Genomic DNA, 27,197 nt, shown 5'->3' with positions numbered 1-27,197 from the left:
TGCCCGAACTTTGCTTGTCTGTCTTTCTGACTGTCTCCAAGGCAACTAAGTGTAAACGTACAGCAGGAGGCGTGCGAGGAAAACAAGAAGAAAGGAGTTGAAAAACTAGAGTGGAGAGTCTGTTACAAAGGATCAAAGGCTTGTTTGTCAAATGTCCACAGAAGGTCACATAAGACATAATCGGATTAATTCGGCAAAGAATGTGAAGAATGGCAACGAAACAAATGAAATGACATCACCGCAGTAAGTAATCATGCATTAATTTCAACATGGGTTTGCAATTTATGGTAGTTAGCCTTACATTAGAGCTACTGACAATCAGCACTGAGGAGTAACAGTAATAGCAATGATCAAATTGTCCTCTGCATCTTCTAAAGTGCACTTTTTAAATGATACTGCTGTTAAGATGTTCATATTCCAGATATCACAGCCATCATGGCTGTTGCTCTGTTAGAGTTGTCAAACATTAAACCAGAGGGAGTTCAGCCCTCTAAGAATATTTTCCATGGCACTCGCATGCTGCACACAAACAAGTGCGTTTGCTGTTCACTTATGCATGTGAATTGTCATTAGTGGATGTGCTCATTTAATACATAATGATGTAGGTGGCTCACCAGCAGTAATAATGTCAGACAATAATTCCTATTATGCCCTCTGTGGTGCCTCTGCAGGGAGAAATGGTTGATTAAAGACTCACATCAAAGTGATAATATCATGTCTTGAAGACCCAAACAGACTACTGAAGACAATCAGCTGAAGGACCTCAGATATGTCATTTCAGGGGTTGCAATAATCTTCTTAGTGTTATTCCCCTGCCACAAAAAAAGCCTAATGTGACTCATAGCTCAGACCCTGAACTTTCTTTGGACTTGATTCACACAGAACTGACAGGAGACCTGTGAACTATGGAGAGAAGTGAGAAGACAGAGAAGCTGTGGCAGGGTGTTGATGGGATGCTGAAAAGTGAGCAGGAGGAAGAAATTGTAGAGGTTTCTGTTGTGAACCTTGCACAGGAAGACGAAGGCCAGGAGGAGCTGGAGTCCTCTGACACTAAGGATAAGGAGGAGCAAGGGTACACACCTCTCATAACTGCCTGTCGTAAGGGCATGACTGAGGTAGGTGACTGTGTGTGTGTGTGTGTGTGTGTGTGTGTGTGTGTGTGTGTGTGTGTGTGCCTGTGCGTGTAACAGAGATAATTTGACATGGGGATGTTTGGTGTTGCATCATATTGAAATATATAATCTAACCATTTGACTTAGCAGATCAAGCATTTTACTAGAAAATCCTACAGGTAGGTATGTTTGTCAAAGGGTGGGTGTAGGGGTGGGAGGACAGAATGATTCTTCTGCATTACTGGACCAGCCACTTGTAGGCAGCGTACAGGAAGGGTAGACTTTCATTTCTGAGAAGGCTTAAATCCTTTAATATCTGCAGACCTCTGCTGTGCACTTTTTATCAGTCTGTAGCTGCCGGTGTACTGTTCTTTGGTGTGCTGTGCTGGGGGAGGGGGGGTTCACCACTGGGGCTGAGGTGGACTGCGCTCAGCAGGCAGCTGGTGTGAGGATGCCCAGGACATGGAACTGTATACTGAGCAATGATTGTCACCCACTGCATGATCTGGAGGTGTTTCGGCAACACTTTCAGCCACATTCCACCACAATGCAGGACTAGAACGTAGCAGTTAGTCCTTCCTGCCAGCGGCGATCAGAATTTTTAATATACAATAAAAATTGCACATTGCACGTTACATTGCTCATTTGAACAAATGTCATGCTATTTTTTTCCCTTTCCTTGTTTCTAGTCGGCCACTGTAATAAAGCAATTTTACTGCAAAGGATCAATAAAGTATTATTCTTTTGTACAGGATTTATTCATCTTGCCAAACAGCAATAATGTGTTTATGTTCATGTGAGATCCACATGACCCAGATCTTAGTTTTAATGCAACTCCCCTGGGGAGCCGTGTTGAAAACAAGCACATGACTTACCAGTAATGCAGAGGTTCACAGGGGAGACTCCTCAAATACATCACAGTGCATATTAGCAGAATATTGAGATGTTTACCAAAATCTGGCACACTCACAAGCTCAAACATTGCGATGTTGTTGAAAGGTGGTGCAGGGGCTGCTGCAGAGCGGAGCGGATCTGACCTTGTGTGACGGTAGCCAGCAAACAGCGCTCCACATAAGCTGCCCTGAGCTCAGGGGAAAAATGTTGAGTTGGATGTCAAGGCCTCATCTGCCTCCCCAGACACAGCTGCTGCAGGCTTCCTGGCAGGGAGACTTGCACTCCCTGCAGCACCTGCTGGTAAAGCTCCCACAAACACACAAAACACTCCCACTCAAGTGTTACTCGATTTCCCAGATGAGCAAACACGCATCTGGGTGAAATGGATGGGTAGTTTTATTCGGATCCCTGACTGAAATTATTTAAAAACCTCTAAAAACAGCAGAAAACAAGTATTTAATTATGTAATATAATTACTATAATATCAATAACTAGCAAAGTTCCTGAGGTGGTTGTTCAGATATGAAAAAGATATTCCTGAGCCAGAATCAGTCTAGGCCCCAAAAACAGGTCGGCCAATCTTAGCGCGTCCTTGTGTGACTTGTGTAACTGGAAATATGATACTGCAGGTGCTTTTCTAACAGTGTGTCTAAATAGCCAGCACTGTTTGAATAACATGTGACTTTTTATGAATTTATGTGTCCCAAATTAATTTTCAGAGGATTTAAGAAGAGCTAATAAATACTTACAGTACATGTATGCATGTTGTTATGAATAACAACAACAACCAATGTAGAGCTTTATTTATTTTTTCAATGTTAATTTTTAAAAACGTTTCTGAAATTGTGTTAGAAATTTCCAAATTGATTACATTTATGCCATGTAGTCTTCTTGCTCCACAGTGTGCTCTGAACTAGTCATAGTGTGTGCGCGTGCATGTGTTTCAGGCTCAGACAGACGGGCTTGATGTGAACGCTCCCAACAGTGATGGTGTGACACCTGTGATGCTCGCTGTCAGGGACATTGACCTGTTTGAGGATATAGCCCAACAGTTGCCATGGGAACACAGACCTGTGGAAGTTGTCAAGGAACTGCTAGGCCTCTCAGCGTAAGAAAACACATGCAGATGAAGTCAGACAAATAAATGCAAACCCCATGCAAATTACAAATCCGAACAAGAGAACAAAACATAAAGGAAATTATTGAGGATGACGCTAATCAACCAAGGAAGGAGTGCGCAGGCTAACAAGAACTGAAACGATGACGTAGGTATACTATGAGAACTGAACAATTCAAACATTAACATAAAAATATAAAGTAGAGAAAAAAGAAAACTAGCACCAGACAGAGGGAATCAGGAAACAAAATACACACTACAGAAAGCAACTAGGGGCAGATACAAACTATAAACCAAAAGGTCTATGCAAGAAAGAAATTCCAGAAACAGGAGTTAACAACTAACCAGAAATGCACACATACCAAAAAGGACTAAGAACAGAGTCTGTAGACTAAAAAAAGTGCACACAGAAAACGACTAGGAGACAGAATGAGAAACAAACCAAATACTCAGGTAAGAGTCCATGAAATAGAATCAGGCAGAATCAGGAACTGGGCAAACAACAAGGAGAAATGACAGGGATCTGGAAGGGAACTATGGGGAGAGCTGAGTTTAAGTAGGCAGGGGAACAGGTGAAGAGTTGATGAGTGGTGAAGTGGCAGAAATCACTAGAGGACAGGAAGTGGGGGGACAGGAGCTAAAAAATGAAAACTCCAGAACAGAAATTGAAGCTGGTGAAAAGAGAAAAATGAAATCCATCCATCCATCGTGTTTTTTGAATCTTAAAACATCCATCAGTTGTCTATATAAACACTGACAAAGGTCTCACTTACTGAAACCATCTGAGATTATTAAATCAAGTGAATATCTCCCAAATTGTTTCCAGTTTTTTTATCAGATCTCTTTGCGTTTCCCTGATGAGTTGGAGTGGAATAAAAAACACTGCAATGTTAATAGATACCCACTTAATGTGATACACTTTGAAGGTTAAGGCCTTTTGTCTTCAAATAAACATTTTAATACTTTTTTGCACAGATGCAGGACTCGATCACTTACAAAGGAAGAATCTTTTGGAGGGATCTTTTATAGGCAGCTAGTAACAGGATGAACGATTACAGGAAGTAAACGTGTTTTGGTCTGCATGTGGGCACCTGACTGTTTTAAAACCCACTTGACTGGGTGTAGATGCATTCTTTGATTCTCCCCTTTAGCACTTGCATAGCTGTCAGTTTATTAGTCCTTTTGCAAAATAACTAAAGGAAATAAGTCATCCAAATGTACTTAGTGGCCCTTAGTGACTGAGGTGGCCTTCAATATATTTGCGTTCAAATAAGACATATTACCATTATATTTAACATATCAAAAACAAACAAACCTATAAACACACCACTTACACGTGTTCTGTTTTTGTAAGTGATCTGCAGATACAAGACCACCGTGGCCGCTCTGGGCTCCTCTATGCTTCAAAGATCGACAGCACATTGAAGGACGAGATCATTCATATGATGGTTGAGGCCCTACATTGCACAGGTACACACCCACTTCAGTGTCCCCCAGACAAAAGACAACAACTCAGACATTCCTAGAGGATACAGCTTTCCCAATTTTCCAAAAAGTATTTGATTGTTTGAATTATTTCTTCAATAACACAGTGTTTACACCAACACATCTGTTCTGGAAAGTGAGTTTGCAAATTAGCATTATTCTTAATTTAAAGCTGCACTCCTCACTGTTACCAATGGTTACCAATGGTTAATATGAATATAGGCATAGGCAGACTTACAGAGGGGACCAGGACAAGGCAACCCACGGTGCTAATTTGTCAGCTTTGGAGTTTTTTTTTTAATCACTGGTTTTTTCAGCTATGACAGGCCTTTGATTTCAGCAAAAATGCTCTGGTAACCTGACAGTATGCCAACCAACCCTGACCTACTCTCCACAAAGGTTACTGACCAGCTGCTGAACAAACTGTGGCATTTAGCTACTCAGCTAAATGCCACTCAGCTATTCAGCTTAGGGGACAGATCTTCGTTAGAATTTGCTGGAGACCTAAACTAAAACAAAACAAAAAGGAAAGTGAACAAATGAGTTGATCAAAACCATAAGTGCAAATGAAGGCTAATGCCGCTTCATGTCTGCTATGTGTACTGTATATGTACAACTTTCTAGTTGTAAGTTGCTTTAAAGCTGTGGGAAAATTCTAATCTGGATTCCAGTAGTGCACATGATCTGCTTTGGGAAAATAGGGATTACGTTACTTAAACATTCTGCTGTTTCTTTCAAAAGTAATTATTATAATCTCATTAGTATTGTGCAGAAACATTTTTAAGGTCATACTTCCAAACAGAATAACATGGAAAAAGCGACAAAACAAAAAGATTGAAACTCAGAAAGAGAATGGAATATTTTTGTATCATTGCTTGCTCATTACAAATGAGGGGGATGTCAAAAGAGTGTCGCTTAAGATAAGCAGCCTCATTCTGGTTACTGATTCACTGTTGAGTTACTCATGTAACTTTGTGTTTAATGCAAAAACACACACTTTGAAATACTTGCTCCTATTCATTGATATGCAGGAGCACACATTTTATTTCTCGGTCATTACAAACAGCATAGCAAAGCTCATTCATAATCCTGTTTTTCAGAGTAAACCCCTGCAACTGCACTCAAAGCCTGCACTTATGTGGGAGGGGTATATGAAAGGCTTGTTTGTGCACATTTGCATCCAGGATGGTGATACAGATACAAGGTGACACAGAGACTAGAAATAAATAGAAATGTATGGAAAAAATCAGACAAAGGTAAAATAAGTGGTTTTCAGTGTGGTATTACTGCCTCTAATACCCCACCTTGTGTAAACAGCATATTGTGCCGGGTTGTGGACTCTATGGACCCAAATGTGAGTTTGGAGTTTTGTTAAATTTGTATCCTGCTCTTCTTATGAAGTGACATTACATGTCAGATATGTATCAAATCTGTTTTGTTTTTCTGCACATCCTGCACCTGTTTCAGCCCTAGCCCTCAACACATATTCGTACCAGGATTTGGTCTCGTTTGGAGATTTGGACATGGAGTTGGACATTAAGACCCTTTATCCTAATCAGCTGACGGGACCCTCCACCGTGCAAACGCCAACCCATCAATGCGACTTCCTGGTATACAAACACACTGGGGCTGAAAAATGTCACATCACGATGTGAAAGCATTTGTTATTATTTATGGAGCTTTGACGAGGTTTCGTCATTAATGAAAATCTCCAAATTTGATATTGTACAACGATGACTAATGTAGCACTAACACAACCCTTGTGATTTGTCATTAATGGAAACAAGTGCAAAATCTGGGTTGTCTGACATAGAAATTAATGATAACTGTCGTATGTGTTTATTTGTTAAATACACAATTTAGTTTAAAACTGAATATTGAACACTAATTTTGAATTTTGTTGAACCAAATTGTACCTTTCATCCACAGACTACACCACTTTAGACACACACCAGCAGACTGTTTACCCAGAAGACACTGCGACTGTAGTAACTTGCTGTTTAGATAAATGTGTGGAGACTACAGTGTGTGTGTGTGTGTGTGTGTGTGTGTGTGTGTGTGTGGAGGAGGGATGTGCTGTATAGCTGACACTTACTTGCCACACTTTTGTATGTGGAAGGATCAGACAAGCAGGGCAGCTGGTTAGCAGGAGGGAAAGAGCAGCTGCTTAATGGGAAAAAGCTACAGCATACTGTGCATCCCAAATGTATGTCTACACTCACAGTGGTAAAACTACTACCAAGTACTGGATACCTTAGAATAAATATCAACAAGTATATCTAAAGCTTTGCTTCTGTAGATGTACAAAAGCTCCATCATGTGACTAGCGACCAATATCAGTGAAATCTAACTATTCTATTGTCAGATGTGTGGCTGTGTGGTTTGGTAGTTGTGCTCGGTATTTGTGATCTGCTTGCTTTGAAATCTGGACTTGAAGCTTTTATTAAATAAATGAGGTGCCTGAAAATCAAAATTACATCCAGACAAAATGAAATAATGACATTATTTTTTCCAAATTGAAATAGCGAACTGTAATTAATGAATGACTCTTCTTTCCAGGAAATGCTTGAGTCTCCAGGTTGCCCTCCTGCATCTCACCATCATAAAGGTCTCAGTCAGGGTAAGAGCTTGTCCAATGAGTCCTGTGGTTTTAGTGGACTAAAGTGTGGACTCCAAATGTATTGGGGTGATTGTTTTCTCATTGCAAGCTTGTGGAAGAACAATTGTCCTAGAAGACAATTAATCAACCTAAAACATAATGTGACATATTTGGATTTACCGATTTTAAACAGATCAAAAATTGTCTAGCATTTTAAAGTCACAAATGGTCAGCATCCCAAACAGGCTGTCAGTTGAAAAGCACCTAGGAAAGGGAGAGCAAGTGAGGGAGGCGTGCGTTGGTGGGAGGTGTCTTGCTCACAATACAACCTCTCAGCTGGGAGACCTGCTTGTCCAGCTTCGTCCTCAGCCACAACAACATGGTTCTTACTCTCTACTAGTGTAGATAAATGAAGAAATAAACAGAGAGGAAATACCTCATTCACCTTTTTAAACGTGATTTCAAAATGGGAGGAGAATGGACTAGCAGGCTCAGAAACAGGTAATGCTGTTGTTTTTCTCTATGCTGAGTGGAAATTTGAGGAACAATGTTTGTCCAGTATATTCTATGTGAGCAGCCAGTCAACTGTCACAGATGATAAAGTTCCGAGTAACATTGTTCCTTAGTCTGTGGACACTAAGAGAACAAATTGGCCTTAGGGTCAGAGGGTGTAACTGTGTGTGTGTGTGTGTGTGTGTGTGTGTGTGTGTGTGTGTGTGTGTGTGTGTGTGTGTGTGTGTGTGTGTGTGTGTGTGTGTGTGTGTGTCTGGGACAGATAAGGGGATCCCCCTCTATTTCCAAAATGCCATGGAAACACTGAGAGACATCAGGGAAGCCTATCAGGATGCAGAGAGAGGAAGCAGGTGGGCTGAGTAAACTCTCTGTCTCTCTCTCTCTATCACACACACACACACACGCGCTTAAACACATCTCCTGCACAATCCTTTTGAATTAGCTTAAAGGAAACAATAATGTACAAACTGATGGCATCAAGCTGGACAGTGCTGACACAGGTGATCAGATCAACATCTGTTAATACATTTACAGTTACAGTACAGTTACATTTAACACTCCACCCCCCAAACACACTGTCACTTGTAAACACAGTACACACTTTCCCCAGGCTGGCCAACATTCACGTTTTTGCTTTTTACACCAACAGTAGAATAGTGGCCTCTCCGGTTACACTCACCAACCTGTACGCAAGCACCTGTCTCTGTGTCCAGAGGACAACCTGTTCTACACAAACAGGTTAGAGACAGGGGGAGAGAGGGCTTTTGGTGAATCAGCCCATTGTCTTTTATGTGGAGCTCTCAGCGCTGAATCAAGGCCAAGCTCTCCAAGGAGAATAAAGGTCTTTGAGCAGGTCTCTAATTTCATAGCATCAAAATCCAGAAACAGAGAGTGATGGGAAGGAAATGAGGCATTTGGCATCATGTTCACTTAAGCCAGGAAATAAAACTCAATGGTAGTTTGCAATTTTCATCTTATTATATTATAGTTAATAAGCATTTCCACCTTAAATGTGTGTATTCTCCCTTCCTCTAAGGCAATATTATAACTCTTCTGCGTTCTCCTTGTTTATCTTTAGCAGAAGAGATTTTTCTCTGCCAAGCATGGCTGACAACAGCAGACGTTGGAGCCAAGAAGGTCCTGTTCCCTCATTTGGCTTGCTGAGTCCAAGGACCCCAAGCCTGCCAGTACCCCCTAAACAAAGGTAGATGTGGTAGCTACTCTCATTATTTAGGCATTTGGCATTACTTGAAAAAAAAAAACAATCAGTAGGTTATTGCTTTAACATAGTCATCACCAGGTTGGTGGAAATTAAACTGAATGAAATCAGCTGAAATTGACTTTTTGTTTTTAAACATTTGACCTATTACCCACCTAGAGTAGTTGACATTCTAGCTCTCATACCATTTTTTTTTATTTATTTATTTTGTGATCAATTAAAATGATGACATAGATGTCTAACTGTAAACCACAATCTGTGGACATGAGCTAAGATGTCAGGCTTCAAGGCTTAGCATTTGGTTACACTTTAACTCCCTCTGCACACATTTTCCCCTGGCAAGGCTCCCAACCCCCACTCCTCCAATCCTATTGTATCATGGTAATTGGAGCATGATGTAAAAGTGTTATGACTTCAGAAAACACAATACACCTTAAACCTTGATTACCTCCCTCACAGGCAGAGAAAAAGAAGTGTGGTTTCTGCATCCCGATCCCTCCCTGTCCTGCTGTCTGTAGCTGAGCCCAAGCAGCTCAGCCAATCAGCTCCCAGCATCACAGAACCACTACTGTCTTCAAACTCTGTGATGCAGGCCAGGGCACACATTCAGACCCGTACGTACATGTACAACTCAATGATACAATGATACAAATTAGATAATGCAGCTCTCCCTCGTAGTTTAGAAATACATTTTTTTCACCCTTATTTTGGCTCGCTGATGATTGGTGCATAGTTCTTATAATCTCATCTTGTCCACAGGACTTGGTTCTCACAATACTGCAAATGACCGTAAGGTGAGTTTGACCTTTACTGTCATCATCATCATTAACATCACCTATTTCTCTATTAGTCTTTTTATCCATATGTCTGTCTGCCAGGGTTCCTCGTCAGCTCTGCATCCTAGAACACCCAAGCTTTTGGCACCACTGGACAGGAGTCCCAGAGATGATGCAGCTCCACTGGCACTAAAGCACCATGTCCCCTTAAAGCCCATCAGTCGAAGCCCCCTCTCTTCTATGACCCAGCTGAGGAGAGAGGTCTCCCGGGGCAGCTCACACACTGGCTCTCTGACTGCTAAAGGTGGCAGCGAGGAGAGCGGGTCCAGCAGCAGCTGTCAGAGTTCCATTGACTTGGAAGATGAAGATGAAGAAGATGTGAGAGATATAGAGGAGAAAGCTTTGGAACCTAGCAATATTAAGTTTGCTGGAGACAGGTTACTGCAGCATTCGAAAGACATGAGCTCCACCAATGCTGATTTTGTCAAGGAGACAAAGCTGCATTTTAAAGTTCAGACAACGATTGGACATATTCCACCAATCCACAGATCACTACATAGTCCAGATGCAAAGCCTATCGATCATGCAAGTGATCTTCTTACTGAAAATGATATAAACTATCCCAGTGAAGGCAAAGCCAAAAATATGCACTATACAAAAGTGCCTGCTGACAATATTCCCCTTATAAAATGTAAAAATCCAAAACAAGATGACACCATGAATCATACTAAAGACTCTGTGAACAATGATATGCCAGTCACATCAGAGTCTAAAGATAAAAATAACAATGGGGAGTGCACAACAGGACCACACACTGAGATTAGCCATGAAAATCCATTTCATATCAAAGATGTCCACCATGAAGCTATTGCATGCTCTAAAGAGAGTTACAGACTTGAATTGCACTATTTAAAACAGACAGAAGAGGACCTGAAGGATCCCTGTGATGAAGACAACCAGCTACATAAACAAATCATTGGTAAAGCTGAAGATGCAAAGTTAAAAACCAACAGTGCTATGGGGAAAACTCAGCTGTTTACTCCAAACCTTTCTAAACCTGCTCTAAACCTTCCACTGTCTGACGTGGATCCAAGGAAAGCTGAGAAGATGGTGAAAGCCTTAAAGCCAGTTCGAAACAAGGGGAGAATAACCAGTAAGAATTATGAACTAGGAGCAAACTTTCAAACTAATCAGTCATTTAATGTACTAACACACAAAGACAGAAGCACTAGAAGTCGGAACAGGTCCAAAAGCAGTGTGAAATATTCCCTTTCTACACAAGTCAAAGATAAATGCAGGAAAAGCCCTGACATATTAATTAGTGGAACAGCCAGTGCAACTAAAGTCAAATCAAAGTTTAAATCTGTTAAAGATGCTCATTGTAACGCTGGCATTTCATCGCCGAGAAGGAAGATTGTTGATCTTCCACAGAGCAAAAGAGAAAATCCTGAGAAATTTCACAGTAGCAAAGCTTATCAGCACACACCGTTGAGGGAGCTGAAGAGCGCCCAGGATTTGAAAAAAAATACTATAGCTGGGACGCCGCGGTCCAAATCTGCTGTGGACGTCCTCTCCTACAAAGACATGTTTCAGCAGATACAGACTGGAGATGAAGGACCAGCCATCTATGAGATGTTTGCTGGCCCTGTCTATGATAACCTAAGGGTTTCTAGCACCTGCGAGAAAACAGGCAGACAAGTGCAGTCTGTGTCTAGGAACACACAACGGTCCCTTAAAGTCAAACACAGGCCCTTGAAACAACCTCAGTGTAAGCTGAGGAGATGCCCGGGGGAGACTGTGGTTGTTTCAGCCAAAACCCGAGCAAAACATGTGTCTCCAAGGGCAAAACCTCACCTCATACGTATATCAAAGAAGGGGACATGTAAAGTGGATAATTTTCCACAACCAGACACTAAATTAGATCTGTCTGATGACATGTGTCAAAATAAAGCTCAAAAAAAGATTGAAGATCATATGTTGCCCACCATAGAAGAGGCTCTTTCTAGATATGGAACTGAAACTTTAAAATCTGTTGATACAACACTGACTAAACCAACAGGTTCATCTCATGCTGAAGATAATATTCACATGCATGAAAATATGCAGGAAACAATTGGGAATTCATCAAATAGACCACATTCTGATCCTGTGCTACCTCTAAGCCCCCAACCGCTAAAGATCAACACATGGACATCTTCTAGCAGCAGCAGCAGCAGCCAAACCATTATGTCACCAGTGTATCAGAGGTTTCTGGATGATGTGGGAGATGGGCCACTCACTGATGACCTGCTGCAATGTCTGGCTGAGGAACTGATCTCACTGGATGAAAGAGATGTTACCACCATAGGCCCATGTCCTGATAATCTGGAACCGGACGAAAAGGAATCGAACACAGTAGAAGATGCTGTATCAGGAAGAGAAATGTTTTGTGAGGTAAACTTTTTTTGTTAAGTTATGATTAGAAGAAATCCAATTGTATTTCTAAAAAAATAAATATTGTGACAACATAATTTGGCCATGATAAAGAGAAATTTGGAAATCTGCACGGCAGCATGATGGTTGAGTGGTTCGAATCCCTGGCCAGCTGCGGCCTTTCTGTGTGGAGTTTGCATGTTCTCCCCATGTTTGCATGGGTTTTCTCTGGGTACTCCGGTTTCCTCCCAAAGTCCAAACACATGAATGTTAGGTTAACTGGTGACTCTAAATTGCTCTTCTGTCTGTGTATGTCTCTCTGTGTAGACTGGAGTTACAGTCTACACAACCTCCCATCAGGGGGCAGTGGTGGGCTGATTATGGTTTGATGCACCACAGCGGGTCAATGTTATAGACCATGGAAGCAACACACTTACTGGATACAGCTCCGTTTATTACCCCTTTAGTCAATTTCACCTAATGGCCACTTGCTTTACAAATTCTAATGGGGCCCAAATATGCTCTCCGTGCTTAAAGAGACGTCTGTTGACAGGACACCGTGATGAATTTAGAATCCAAGGAAAGTGTGTTTGGAAAACTGTCCCACAGCCCAGAAAATTGATGTTTACATTCATGATATCATGCTAATGTACATTCCTTATATTTCATTGTAGGTTAAATTAACCAACAGTGCTGGTCAGGTTGGCTCTGATTTGGTCGTCGATGAAACTATAACATGGACAAAGGGTGAAATACTTGGCAGAGGGGCCTATGGTACAGTAAGTATGCCAGTTTAGAAAAAGTAGGGGAAAATCTCATTATATAATTTTCTTGTATCCTCTGAAGGTCTGACAACTGTCCCAAACCCCACTATTTGAATTTTTTTTTTTTTGAGGCTTTACATACTGTACACTAAAATTCCTTTTAATATTAGTTCTACCATGCAAATGTGTGAGCTATTTATGCAACCATGTACTAAAGCTGACTCTAACTCAGCTGCCCTATTATCAGGTGTACTGTGGCTTGACCAGCCAGGGCCAGCTGATAGCTGTGAAGCAGGTGAGCCTGGACACCTTTGACCCTGACGCTGCAAAGAGGGAGTATGATCGTCTGCAGGGAGAAGTGGAGCTGCTTAAAACGCTTAGACACACCCACATTGTGGGCTTCCTGGGGACCTCGCTTTATCAGCATGTGGTTTCCATCTTCATGGAGTACATCCCAGGAGGGTCCATCGCTAGTATCCTTCACAGGTTGGTTTCATTTTGAATAGTTCACCAACTAACCGAAAAGTATCTGTTGAAATGTCTTAATATTGACTCAGGGCTTTGCAATAATTAGTCTTTGCCAACACCTTCAATACTTATTGTTCTTGTTGCCCGCACCAGGTTTGGGCCTTTGCCAGAGCGAGTCCTGGCTCTTTACACTCTTCAGATCCTGAAAGGGGTGGACTACCTTCATGTGAACAGGGTGATTCATCGCGACTTAAAGGGAAACAATCTTATGCTGATGCCCACTGGTGTCATCAAGCTCATAGACTTTGGCTGCGCTCGTCGTATCAGTTACCTGAACCACAGTGGTAGCAACAGCCGAGACCTGCTTAAGTCTGTCCATGGCACACCTTATTGGATGGCACCAGAGGTACATTCATTACTGTCTTCTTTATATGATAATCATCCTTGTAAATTAAGTTTTTTTTTCTGGTTGATTTTGGTGTGTTCTTTCAGTCTCTTCTGACCCGAGTCAACTTCTCCATCTCTTAGGTTATCAGCGAGACAGGATATGGCAGGAAGTCAGATATATGGAGCATAGGTTGTACAGTGTTTGAGATGGCCACTGGGAAACCACCACTAGCACACATGGATAAGTTGGCTGCCATGTTCTACATTGGAGCTCGGAGAGGGGCGATGCCCTCCTTGCCGGACTGGTTCTCGGATAACGCCAAAGATTTTGTAAAAGTCTGCTTGACAAGGTGAACTCTGTTGTCCTCCATTCACTTGTTTAATGAATAGCATGAATAAGTATCTGATTAAATAAGCTAAAAAGATACTCAAAACCAGTGTGCATATTTTTTCTATTTATATCCAGATTTGTGAGTAAGTTGCGTAATTCTTTTTTTTTTTTTTTTTTTTAAATCTCTCAACTCCAGTGACCAGAGACTGCGGCCATCTGCAGAGCAGCTGCTGAAGCATTCATTCATCCCCCAAAATGAGACCGTGGTGAATTCTTGGGAAACACAGAAAAATAACTGTTGTAGTCACCCAGAGGGATTGTGTAATTAACAATAAGTTAAACTAAAAAAAAAAAAAAAAAAGTGAGGCACGTGTACCAGATTTTTCTAGACACTACAGTTAAAAGCATATCAAGGGCAAATAAATAGTAAAGTTCAAATGAACTGCATGAGAAGCACTTACATTTCATGTTAATAGAAACTATAAAATGTGAAGTCATATGCCAGATTTTTGCTACAGACTTTAGATATTTCTTACAAATGTGCCAATCATTAACATAATAACTTTGCATTTATACTGTGTGACCACACAGTCCTGTATGGTCTTACATTAACATTCTAAGTTAGCTTTCTTCAAGAGTTCTTGAGGAATCAGTCAGCATATGCTGAAGATAAAACATTACTGTTTAGGTGTCCTCCCAACATTCATATGGAAAACTTTTATTGAGATATAGCTTACTTGTACGTGTAATAAAACAGCAACAATCAGAATTTGTACTGTTGCAGGGTAGTGGTAACTTAAGAGGTTTATTTATATTATTCAAATATTTAAAAAAGGATGAAGAAAAAAAAAAAAGTGGCTCAGGCTTATTTGTCCATAACTGTTGAATGTGCCCAACGGTTAAAGACCTAATGAGGGTACAAACAATCCAGCTTCATGCACACGTTAAAATAGATGAGTAGCCAGTCAAAAACAGAGTGAACTGAGGTATGTCAAAATTCTAAAACAACTGAGTGTTTAATGAATGATACTGATCAAAGACGTGTTTGGACAGGTACATGACTGTAAATGTAAATTCCATCAATTGGATGAATGACAAATCTTATCAAGCATGTACACACTGCAGATACTTTGGGTTTCCAACATATTCAAGAGGTCATCCTACATACGGCCAATTTGTCAATGTTCTGATAACTGTTACTGGGATGTAAGAAGCAAACACGTGGCAGCAAGTTGTTTTTACCTTCTTAAAAGTACCCTGTTAATGGCTGACTGAGTAATACATGTATCCCCTATACAATTTGACATCTAAAGGGCTACAGCTTCATGTCATCATGAATTTTTTTCTGATGTAAAATAAAATGCATTATGTAAACTTTAATAGCACACTACTACTGTCCTTGTCAGTTTTCCTTCATGAGAAACAACCTTTGGCATCCAGCTTAAGGTCTTCTTAGAGGTCCAAAAAAACATAATTTTTTGGTACAAATTGCATCACTATGATGTGGAAGGATGTGTCAGATGTGCCTGTGTACATCAACTGATGTTTCCTGTGATGGAAAAGCACAGTGCAGCACCCACTGTAGGAAGGCTGTAAGAAGCACACATCACTGGAATGCTGCAATCATTCACTCAACGATGACCAAATAGTAGATCAACTAAATAATAGTCTTTTATAGGTATTATAGTTATTTGTTATACTTACAAGCAGCTCCAAACCTGAGTAGTCATGGTATAGTTTTTTTTTCTTTAAACATACAAAAATGTATGTACATTTATCTCTACTTCCTGTAAACAGCAAGTAAGCTTTCTCCTTTTAAATCCCTTTGATGATTGAAACATGCAAATCATACACACAGTATGGAAGTATAAAAAGAAAGCAAGACAAGTAACTCAGGAGATAAAACTTTCCAACTTTAAAAAAAAAAAAAGAAAAAAAAAAAAGCATTCATCCACAGTACTAAATGGAATTTCAGCAAACTTAACTTGAACTCCTCTCTAGCTGGCCAACAGCCTCCTCCACAACATCAGAAATGGGATTCAATTAATTATTTAAAAAAAAAAATATTGAGGCAGAAAATTAAGTAGGGGCACCTTACATGCCTTTTTATAGTACTTGTAATACCTTTTCCCATAGTGAGATTTGAAATGTAGGAAAACAAAACAAACACTCAACCCATCCCCATCACATTCACCCACCCACATTTGCACATTCCTAAACAAATTTGAGGAGGGAGGAGAACCAAGCAGCGATTAGACACACTAACGGAAAGACAGGGCTGAAACATCACAGCCCAGAGATGTGACAGTCAGGAAACAATTTTTCATATTTCTTGTCTCTCAAAAAGTCCAACACTACTTTTTATATTTTTGCAGATAAGATTTTTTTTCTGCCGTTCAGTAAAGGGTTTTTCATCACATAGTTATTTTTCTAGGGCACTTAACAAGGAGGTGAGCATAGTCTTCAAAATCTCAACTGTGGATAGTTTGTTGCCATTTCCATGTGCTGGCCAAAGCTGCAGACCAGTGGGCTCAGTGTCTCTGCTCTCCTACTTCATTTGGCGATTCGCTAGGAGGAGGGTATTGCTGAGAGGTCCGCAGCCCACCTGGGTGTGATAGGAGGGGAGGAGGAGAAACAAGAATAATAAGGAGGAGGAGATAGGGAGGGAGGGAAGTTAGCTAAAGACCTGCAAGCCAGATGAGACACACTGCAGTACAGGAGAAGAGCAAGGGGAAAAACAGGGGGAAGAAAAAGATGAAGTACCTGCAGCACCAGTGCCACCCTTGGAGATTTTGCTCACTTTAGAGCAGGAAGTCGAGGATGAAGGAGGAGGGTGGTGGTTGTGGCTTGCATCAGGGAACGGCCTCTTACGTGATGAAGATGAAGAGGTGGATCCGGGAACAGTAAGCGCGTTCCCCTCCATGCTGACCATTCCTGGAGGGCCACGTAGTAGGCCTCCACCTGGACCCTCTAAGCCTCCTCGTCCATTGCCGCTGTGTGTGTGAGGGTGACTGTGCTTGTGGTGGCGATGGAGGTTGTGCTCTGCTCCACGATGTTTCTCCTTGATAACTAGAGGAGTGGAATGTTTACTCTTGTTGTTGTTGGCTGCTATACCTTCATCTGATGAACTGTGTCGCTCTGATGATGCAACTTTTATCTTCATTTTAAGCTCATCTTTGCTCAGCTGTCCAATTTTATCTTGTTGATTGTTGCCACCAGACCCAGGAACAGCCAGGCGAAGTTTAAGTGAACCTTTGTCCCGCTTTTCACTCTGATGACGTCTGTCTTGCCCTGAAGCTGAGGAGGAGGGGACTTTAGTTTTCATTGGAGAGCCTGTGGTGCTGCCGCCACCACCATGGGGCATTTGGTGGGGCTGTAAGTGTTTTCTATTGTCTACTTGGCTCATAGATGACAATGCATAGGTAGAAGAGGAGGAAGACAACATTTCTCCTTTCACGTCGCAATCCATTAGTCCATGCTGCTCCTGCCTGTGTTTCTGCCCAGAGACAGCAAGGTCTGTAGCGTGTTTCTCTCTGTATTTATCCAGAGACATCTTCTGAGCTGGAGAAGGTTGTGGTGGAGGGGGCTGAACAGCTAGGGGGTAGGCGGACTGAGGCATTGGCTGATGCTTGCCCACTCCCCCACCACCAGTTCCTTTTTGTTCTTTGACAAAACTGAAGTCTACAGTTTTCTCAGTCCTGTATACTGAAGAATGCTGAAGCAAAGACAAAGCAGGGGCCTGCAAGGACATTGTCTGCTCTTGGTGAGGGATGCTGAGGGCTTCCTGTTTTAAACAGGTGGAAGCATACCCTGCTTGGTTCTGGTTGCCCTGGGGCCAGTCGCTGTGGCTAGCTGGATTATATGTGCTAGTCATGGTGTCCAAAGACAGAGGTACACTTCCAGACTGGCCAGGCATCGGTACAGTGAAAGTGGCACCAGCTTTGGAAAAACTTGGGGTGGAGGAAGAGACTCCAGGGAGTGAGGCATCTCCTTGGAGCATAGAAGGTCCAGCAAATGAGCTGTCTGTCAATTGGGTGCTCTCCGTTTTTGGCTTTTTAGCAGCTTGTGTTGCCTAGAGAGAGATAGACAAAAACAAGAAGAGTTTTCAAAAGAGCCATCATCCTTTGTGCATATGTTTAATTGGTGCAACTTTTATCCAATCTAAACAGTGTCACATGTGTAATGTAACAACGTTATGTTAGTGGCACAGTAACAGTCACTCCCACTTGCCACATCAGTGGGTTGAAGTTTATATTATTGCATCTCATGAAATGTGAACACTTTGCTTTGATGTTTTCTTCTTGACTTAGATTTTTGCTTGCCTTGCCTTTTATGACAGAAATGGGAAAGTCATAGGTTATAACAAAAAGGAAAGTCAGAACATGTGAATTTAAATTTCCAACTGTAATTTAAGAGTTCTACAAAAACAATAAGAATGTTTCAAAAATCAGTATTTCATTTCTGGAAACACAAACAAAACATAAATAAAAAAAATTAATACCCCAATAATAATCACTGGATGCAGTTTAAAAATCAGTCATGATTTTCGTTTATCCCTTTTATCCTTAGTCTTACTGCTGATGTTGATGTATTGCTGGGAAGAGGTGGCGGTTTGGGAGTAGGGGGTAGGTTTTAAAATATGGGGAAAATCTGTCTTAACATTTGTGCTACAATACAATCAGCTTTTTTAAAGAAGTTCTATAAATGGAAAACTGCAGGGAAAGCTGAAAATATTAGTTTTATGCAAGTTTGTGTTAAATTTTCTTATGAGTTTTGATAAATTACTAACCTCAAAATCGAATTTTCTAATCCGCTAGTCTAGCTCACCAGTTGTTTCCAATACCAATACAATGGCCATTGGTAAACCTCTATGAATTTACCTTCCTAACTGCCATCAATATTACTATAAAGTACTTTTTTTTAGGGTGTAAGTTGTTCCTATTCAACATATGAAATTGCTGTGTCCTACCCTCCAGTTGCGTATCCTCTTTAGCCGACTTGGAGTCTTCTCTAGAATCTGGAGAAACTCATGAGTCAGCTCTGCAGGTATAAGATATGAATGCTGTCAGGTAACTTCAAAGTATGCAGCACTTATAAAAAGCAAGTGTTTCTTCTCAATTTAATAATTTATAAAATCTGCATAATCTTTTCTGAGGTTAACATCGTAACACAACCACATAGAAAGCCTTACTGAACACATAGGAAGATAAATAGCTGCAAGCTAAATTTATTTAATGTGACACACTGTGGTGAAATAGCATTAGAATTTCAACTCACCATCAAGGAGCTCAAGAGTCACAGAACTGTCCACATACTCCCACCAGTGTTTTCCATCGGTGGAAACTGGGATCTCCCAGTTGGACCACTTACATGCCAGGTGGATACACACACAAGCGATCACCGTGGGCTTGTACTGAAGGCAGAAGGTCGTGAGGTGTAGACTGAATAGTGTGTGAGGGTAAAGTTCAAGTGATGGATGTGTGCAGTGTATGTAAATAGTGAGTGTGTGTGTGTGTGTGTGTGTGTGTGTGTGTGTGTGTATATATATATATATATATATATATATATATATATATATATATATATATATATATATATATATATATATATATATATATATATATATATATATATATATATATATATATATATATATATATATATATATATATATAATGGTATGGGTGCGTGGGTAAGTTGATAGGGGCAAGTTGTGGTCACCATTGGTCCCACATGTGGAGAAAAGAGAAAAAAAAAACAAGAGGGAGCACACAGTTTTAATTTACTGATAGCATTGTTTTGCAAAACACAAACCATAATTTGACTTCGCAGATATTTTAAACTGTCTAAAAACATTACAGTTTCTATTAAAGGCTCTGGTGAAATTGCATTCAAAATAACTAACATAATTCATGTTATACAAGGGCACAATTCCAAGTTCGGTTAAAATAAAAATTACAATGTGAGACAGTTACTTGGACAAGGAACTTTCCTGGTTTAAATGTTGGAGCATGAAATAAAAAATAAAGTGGACGGGGGCCACACGTGGTTCAAACACTGTGAAACACACTAATCCTCAAACTGAGTTATGACTAAAGCATAAAGAACTATTGTGTTATGACAATAGAATTGAAAAAATGAAAGGTAATGTGATTTTAGGTCATAACTAGATGCAAAATACTGATATAAAAATAGAGAAATGACTACCATTCCATTCGTTGAATGACTACCATTCATTGCCAGCTAAAACATTGCTAACAAACAATTTTCAAAAACGATTCTAAAAACATTATTGAATTGTTATAATTGACTTGACGTTTTTGAAAATTCTATGGGTTATGCATTTTAATGTATTATAAACACAAGTTCCGATTTAATGAACAAGATGTGGTAATTAATATCTCAACCAAGATGGGATGTTCAAAATTACTTTCAAAAACTTTGAACACTTCAGAGCATTGGAATATTAATACAATGAAGAGTCTCTAGAAAACCTAGTCTACATTATAACTACTTTCAACAACAATGTCTTCATGCCTAAAGTAAATTAATTTGTTAAAGAGCATTGAACTCTTTTAGAACCGTCTGCAGCTCCAATTGTCACTCGTCATGAGTGTAAAAACTATTGCTATTCAGTCAGCATCCAGACACTGTCAAACAATTTGAAGTAGTTAAAAACAAAGACAATAACACCAATTGTTTCACCACTGGCTGCTTTGCACAAACCCTTTAAGGACCAAGACTGGAACCTAAAATACATATCTAGTACGATATTTGCCAATAAATAATTACCAAATGCATTTAGATATTTAAGAGAAACTCCATGGTGGATTACATATTCTCCAGGTCCTTAATGGGTCACCATTAGGTTTTAGTTGTCACACCTTTTACATGAGATGCATGTATGTAGGAATGTTGCTGGAATAAATATGCATTTAAAAACAAGCAAATATTATTTTAAGAGATAATGCATTTCGAACAAATAGATGTGAAAAGAATTTTTAAAAATTATTCTGTGGTACTTACCGGAAGGACCTCTACGAGAAATGTTTACATCTGTGAAATCTTTAGCTGCTATTCAGGCTACCAAAGTGTCTCTTTTAGAATTATGCACTTTTTCGCAACCGAACAAACATGTGGGTTTCAAGCGCACCACTACACTTCACATTTTGCATTCAACCCATCTGTGCCAACACGTGGTCCCTTGTACAATACACCGCACTGCGACTGGGGCCGGTAACGCTACAAGCCACCCTGTCCCACTTTCTTTGAACAAGAGAGGGGAGCAGAGCTAAGAAGGCAAGCGTCCCAACAACCACCAGTGCAAGTAGGACCCGTTGGACACTGAAAGGGTACCCTGCATTACAGGAAGCTATGGTGTGCAGTCAAAGTGCAACAAAGGAGGGGCAGGATAACAACCTGTTGGTAGCCATGAAATAAGAAGTCTGTGCCAGATCCTTGCTTGCTGTAAAGAGACAAAGAAAAAAAAGAAGAGAAAAATGATTACCACTTATGCAAGCCAAAATCATTTTATTATTGTTACCAAGACTAAAAACTTTTATGTAGGCTTGGTGGTTTTCTTAAATTAAGCAATCAAATAAAGCTGGAGAAAATTTTATATTATTAATATTTACTTAATTAAACTGGTATTATATTATGCTCTAATTATGGTATTACATGACAAGTGATCAGTTTGACGCATTCATTATTACCAAAAAAGATTAAAAATAACCAAAGACTCAGTTTAACAATGGAAAAAAACAGTTTCCTTTTATACACGATATATTGTGCTATTTATGTGTAGCTCTCAAAAAAAGATGCAATCACATAAATGTTTCTTCTAAACTGACTGGATAAATGCCTCAAAAATCAAGACCAGCAATAGTCAAAGAGGCCAGTTTCTGGCATAAAGTGTTAGACTTGGACTAAAAAGTATCAATAGCTGTTTTGTGCCATTTCATATTTTTTATGACCTTAAAGTATCCACAAAAATACCAAGTGTGTGGCCATGTAAAAATTACACCCGCAAGGTTTACACAACCCTCCACACCCATATCTGAGGTGGGACAAAGAAGAGCAGAGGGCACAAAGAGCAAAGAAGGGAGCCTCTACCTCGCACTAGCTGGGAACATTTCACCACATCAGTGTGTGGGTGATCAATAGTAATTTCAAAGCCTGGAACAGAATAAAAAACAGGTGAGTTCAACACACAGAGTTAGGAAGTGATTTATTGATTATACAAACAAAATTCATCCTTATATTATCAATTCAGATTCTATGAGGTAGCTATACATACAATTATAAATGGCAACAAATTAATTGTAATCAACAAAGCTCTAATCACATTTGAATGACATTTCTCAGGATTCAGTAATAAGTGAGTATACATTTCTAGCCCTAAAATATACACATACAAAGCATTGAAATCAAGTGAGTAAATGACATGTTACCTTTGTTTAGTGGAAATATGCATTTGACAAGATAACCATACCGTAGCTGATGAAAAATTTCATTTGACAGGCTGGTATAAATAAGTTCAAAAGTGATCACTGGCGCTAAAATTTGATTCATAATGATAAGTCAATAATAATTATTGGTAACAAAATTCACTCTTTTGCCAAATTCATCCACTCCAGACACAGCTACTTACCCAGGGTCTGTAGCACTATGGATTCAAGTATCACCAGCTCTTGAGCTTGCTGGAGGTATGCCTGAAGTTTGATAGACAGTCATTACACCACAACTGTAAGTCTATTAATTGATATTCAAATGGCCAAAACAGTAAAGAAGCTTTTATGTATACGCTGTGTGGTAACACAATAAGAGACCAAGTGAGGTAAAACAGAGCCCTTTGAATGGGCAAAGAAATGTGACACAGCCCATCACATTCTATATATAATGAAACCTTGAACACTGAAAGAAATTAAGATAGTTGTATAAAGGAGAAAAAAATACTTTCCAGCATAAACATGCATGTTTCTTAACTTACATTACTTTTCGTGTCAAGGGGTGATTCTTGGGGGTTTAGGCAGGCATGTGCAACTTTGATCACATGTTCGAGTTTCCGAGGTTGCTCCTCCACTTTTGCAGCCAAGAATAGGGTGGTTGGGGAGATTATCTGTATAAAAGCATAAATACATTTAAATACTTAGACAAACGACCTAAAGAATGTAATTCTTTCTTTCTCAGTGATGTAGAATACTTACATTTCTATGGAATTTGGTGAAAGAATGGTGCATATAAAATCTATGCATGTAAACAATAGCTGTATTTATTGTTAATTGGGAGCTGGAAGGATGGTCAAGGAAATTCACAAATTTGTTTAGTGGTAATCATGCTGCCATAAAAAGAGAAAATGTTTTTACTATAGATCATTTCCGTGGCAAAAGACACATCATTATGGAATTGATTAGCAACAAACTGTATGAAACGAATGAAGTTAACCTAAAGTAAGAGTAACAAAAATGTGATGCTAGCTTGCAGATGAGCCAACGACACCTTAAATGACTGCGATTAGCAGGTGACTTAGTTAACTGTTAAGAAATCCAATTAAACTCCGTTGTCTGACAAATTATTCCTGCGTTAACCTTATATCGACTCCAGGTTGTATCTTCAGGACAAGTCACCAGCAAGACCTGCAAACGCTAATGGCCTTTAGACGCCATCCGTCGGTTAGCTAAGTGATCGTTAACGTTAGCATGCTAACGTTAGCTATTGTGGCCTGGAGCTTATGGCGAAGTTAAGAGAATTAAAATCCCTATTAAGATTTTGAAAGAGCAACAATATTTTCAACAACGCGAAAACAATGCATGTAAATCGAAAGTTATCAAAACTGTCTCCCTAATATCAGCAGTGGGTTTAGAAAGAGGTAGCGTTAGCGGGAAGGGGCCCGCTCCAACTGTTAGCGCCATGTCTACTTCGACTCTGGTCGACAAATAAGTTGTTTACAAAGGATACACATTCAGTCTCTGACCCATATCTTGGATCAGGTTGGCCGCTTGCTGGCGGTAGGAGAGCTCTCGGTCTGGTTCTACTCCACAACTGCGAGACGGCGTATTTTCGAGCTGCTCCCGGGTGAAAAACCATTTCGACGAAGACCCCCGGCACGCCGCCATTGCACTCCAAGGTTCACTTGGGCACAAAGCGGATGTTACGTCGGTGTCGCACAGGAAATCACGAACCATCAACGGCGGGATCGTCGTTGATTTTGTTATCCAAATATAACCAGTGTACACGTTCATAAATATAATTATGCTGTTTTTTTTAGGAAGATGGCAGAGTCTTTGTATTCATATATTCACATTTAAGCAACACTGGATTTCACAGTAATAATATTATTCTAACCTTTATTATTATTTACTGCAAATGCTTCAGCATTCATTATCACATTCACAGTAGATCTTATCTTTAAGATTGTTATTATTATTATTATTATTATTATTATTATTATTATTATGACCTTCCATATGTTTTTGGCACCTACTTCGGCATACTTTCAGCTAGAAACACCGCTCAAACTTCAGCTTATAATGGACATTAATGTTTTGATACATCATCGATGGCGTCATCTGGACATCACATAAATAATGGGAGAGGTGTGAAACACAGCTCTTTTTTGTGATTTTTCAACTTCTCCATTAGTGTGTATTGCAGAATGTTGGTGCAGCTAGGGCGGGTGACATCACACTCGCTCTAACTTCTCAGCTACCACTTATCAACTTTTTTTCTTCTTTTCTTCTGTCAATGTTCATTGTCATAAACACATTATACATACATCAGGATATTTAGCTCTCATAGTGACAGTTCTTTCAGTAAGTGGGCAGAAGCAGAGAGAGTACCGTCTGAAAATCGCACTGGAACCCGTTATACAGAGGTCCATCAATTCTACTCAAATCACAAATCCAGGCTGTTTTAAAATCACCACCATGCCCTCATTTTATGGTGTAACTTCAAATAAAGTATATTACAGTGTTTGGTGAAGCCTAACTAATCCTTTTTCACATTTTGCAAGGCAAGGTCTAAACAGTTCAAAGCCTGTCTTCAGCAAATCTGAGTGACTCAGCAGACTGAAAGCTGTCATTGCCATGGTAAAGGACACAGCTGAATCAGGTCATGTGGTCAGCTTCAGAGCTGTGTGCAAACATTTTACCTGACAGGACTTTTTCTAGGAGGAGGCAACCAAGATGGCATCGATGTAAAATCATGGATTCGGAGCTCCCCCTATAGAATTCTGCCCTTTCACTGCTGGTGCATGAAGTTGCTCACTTTCTACCCATAAAGTAAACTAGAACTTTACATTTATTTTGACATTCATAGAGTTCCTTGTTTTTTCTAAAGTTACTGTTATATTGCCTATCACACTGAGACTTTTCCTAGCCTGTTCCACATAGATAAACATGGATTCAGAGTAATGAATCCATAGTAATACAAGGAAATCTCTGGAACCCAGGATTAATGAGAGAGAAGCACAGTTTGCTCCATTACCCGAAACTCCGCCAAAGCCCAAACTGCTATGCTATCAGCTACCCATAGAAAAGGAAAGAGGTTAGCATCTGTGGAAGAAGTGGTCAAAGATAATAGTGCCTCTGTCAAGAACCTCGTGAATCTTTAGAGTCAGTGGGAGGACAGATAGATAGTGTACTCAAAAAGGTCAACTCCATTGATGCTAGACTTGTGCAACTGGAGAAAGAGAATGTCATGCTTTATGATAAATACGAGGAATTTGATGAAAATAAGAGAAGATGGAATTTGAGAGTTTGCTGTTATGGAGAGCGAACGGGGAAGAATATGAAACAACTCATCATCGGCCTATTCAGCGAGATTTCTCTGGACATCGCAGAGCAGCTTCCCAACTTTGTGGATATTGTGCACAGACCGAGTCCATGTTCGGATAAGTCGTAGCGGCATATGATTGTATGGTTTACGTCACAAGTAAAAAAATATCTATGACTGATATATGAATTATGTGAAAACAATCTACATCCAATTTGAACCTCAGATTTGAGAACACTCTTTCCTGTTCTTACACACTTTGTAGACTTGTATTCATATTCAGATCACATTCAACATCGATTAATTTCATTTTAAGGTATTTCTAGTTATGCTGCCTAATTCTTTTATGTTGGTAACATTGTATTGAGCTGTATTGAGAGTTTTATGGGTTACTTGAAACACATTTTTGGGACATATTTTGGTACAATGGTAATGTTCTCATAGAGGTGAACAAAATAGTATAACTGATCAGAATGAGGTAATATATTATTTTGTAATTCTATGCAGCCTCAGTTATGCACTTTTAAATCATCCTTTATTATTATTATTATTATTATTATTATTATTATTTTATGATGGAGTTAAGTGTTTGATAGAATTTATTTCTACTTTTATTCATCTCAGGTGTTTTTTGGCACAAAAAAGATTTTTGTTTTTTCAAGAATGTTACTCATCTAAAGCAGATACTACTTTTTGGAAATCACGATCGGGTAATGATGTCTAGTTTACATGGTTCAGAACACTTTGTCACCAGTATCCTCAAGAACCGATTTGATGGAGGGGATTTAAATGTAGCAATGGATAATGCAAGAGATAGTTAAAAAAATACCTCAGCAAATTTGAGAATAACAGTGTTTATGGACAGATTTAACCTCACTGATGTTTGGAGGGAACAGTTTCCTCATACTCGGCACTTGGAATAACAAAGATTATTCTCGACAATCCAGGATTGACTACTGGTTATTATTCAGATGCCTAGTTGGCAACAATATATCTGTTAATATTATTAATGTTCCCTTAACTGATCATGAGGAAATCTATATTTCTGTTTCTCTTTTGTTAAATTCTGTTAAAAAGGCATAATTGTGGAAATTAAATAATTCACTTCTTTAATTTTCAGAGGTAAAAGAGGCTATCACTAATCAATAATACATACTGGTATAAGGCAAAAACCAAAAAGCACTTAGCAAATATTTAAATATGAAGTGGGAAAATTCTGCAAGCAATTCAGTACCAAGTTGGCAAAGAGTAGAAAGGCAGATGAGGAGGATGCTCTTTGTAAACTGTCTTTTCTATCTAAAGAAGTAAATTTATCTGAAGAAGGGGAGCAAAACTCCTCTTACTTTTT

At 39.6% G+C, this 27,197-nt stretch overlaps 2 protein-coding genes across 7 annotated transcripts; one reads left to right on the top strand and one right to left on the bottom strand.

Annotated features, from left to right (window-relative positions):
* The first annotated feature begins 83 nt into the window (after positions 1-83).
* On the top strand, positions 84-14,914 carry map3k19 (mitogen-activated protein kinase kinase kinase 19). Of its 2 annotated transcripts, none has more exons than XM_067516028.1 (17): positions 84-243; positions 883-1,115; positions 2,112-2,306; positions 2,954-3,114; positions 4,478-4,593; positions 6,076-6,218; positions 7,168-7,228; positions 7,983-8,070; positions 8,802-8,924; positions 9,399-9,553; positions 9,699-9,733; positions 9,818-12,148; positions 12,802-12,906; positions 13,139-13,377; positions 13,513-13,765; positions 13,888-14,096; positions 14,274-14,914. In XM_067516028.1, the coding sequence occupies exons 2-17, from the start codon at positions 906-908 to the stop codon at positions 14,404-14,406; spliced, it is 4,557 nt and encodes a 1,518-aa protein (XP_067372129.1). In that variant the 5' UTR covers positions 84-243; positions 883-905; the 3' UTR covers positions 14,407-14,914. The 2 variants fall into 2 exon arrangements, with proteins under 2 accessions (XP_067372129.1, XP_067372128.1); XM_067516027.1 differs by having other exon boundaries at positions 8,799-8,924.
* An 816-nt stretch (positions 14,915-15,730) lies between these two features.
* ccnt2a (cyclin T2a) lies at positions 15,731-24,218 on the bottom strand. 5 transcript variants are annotated; one of them, XM_067516030.1, is made up of 10 exons: positions 24,035-24,218; positions 23,284-23,365; positions 23,067-23,195; positions 22,728-22,788; positions 22,190-22,252; positions 21,497-21,542; positions 19,355-19,518; positions 19,047-19,117; positions 16,841-18,149; positions 15,731-16,682 (listed from the first exon to the last, which is right to left on the bottom strand). In XM_067516030.1, the coding sequence occupies exons 1-10, from the start codon at positions 24,190-24,192 to the stop codon at positions 16,609-16,611; spliced, it is 2,157 nt and encodes a 718-aa protein (XP_067372131.1). In that variant the 5' UTR covers positions 24,193-24,218; the 3' UTR covers positions 15,731-16,608. The 5 variants fall into 5 exon arrangements, 2 of the variants coding, with proteins under 2 accessions (XP_067372131.1, XP_067372130.1); XM_067516029.1 differs by lacking the exon at positions 15,731-16,682 and having other exon boundaries at positions 16,689-18,149; XR_010915191.1 differs by lacking the exons at positions 15,731-16,682; positions 16,841-18,149; positions 19,047-19,117 and having other exon boundaries at positions 19,379-19,518; positions 21,104-21,542.
* Between the last annotated feature and the right edge of the window lie 2,979 nt (positions 24,219-27,197).

The sequence above is a fragment of the Channa argus genome, chromosome 9 (genome assembly GCF_033026475.1).
Source record: "Channa argus isolate prfri chromosome 9, Channa argus male v1.0, whole genome shotgun sequence".
Lineage (NCBI taxonomy): Eukaryota > Metazoa > Chordata > Actinopteri > Anabantiformes > Channidae > Channa > Channa argus.
The sequence above is the reverse complement of the archived record's forward strand: the minus strand, read 5'-3'. Positions and strand labels throughout refer to the sequence as shown.

Excerpts from the sequence above, each read along its gene's own strand:
- map3k19 (XM_067516027.1), top strand. The coding sequence starts at position 906 with ATGGAGAGAAGTGAGAAGACAGAGAAGCTGTGGCAGGGTGTTGATGGG. Across the intron at positions 7,229-7,982 it reads TCATAAAGGTCTCAGTCAGG|ATAAGGGGATCCCCCTCTAT; the intron begins GTAAGAGCTTGT and ends TGTCTGGGACAG. Across the intron at positions 9,554-9,698 it reads CAGGGCACACATTCAGACCC|GACTTGGTTCTCACAATACT; the intron begins GTACGTACATGT and ends TCTTGTCCACAG.
- ccnt2a (XM_067516029.1), bottom strand. The coding sequence starts at position 24,192 with ATGGCGGCGTGCCGGGGGTCTTCGTCGAAATGGTTTTTCACCCGGGAG. Across the intron at positions 22,253-22,727 it reads CATAGTGCTACAGACCCTGG|GCTTTGAAATTACTATTGAT; the intron begins GTAAGTAGCTGT and ends ATTCTGTTCCAG. Across the intron at positions 19,519-21,496 it reads TATTTCATGGCTACCAACAG|TCTACACCTCACGACCTTCT; the intron begins GTTGTTATCCTG and ends CACACTATTCAG.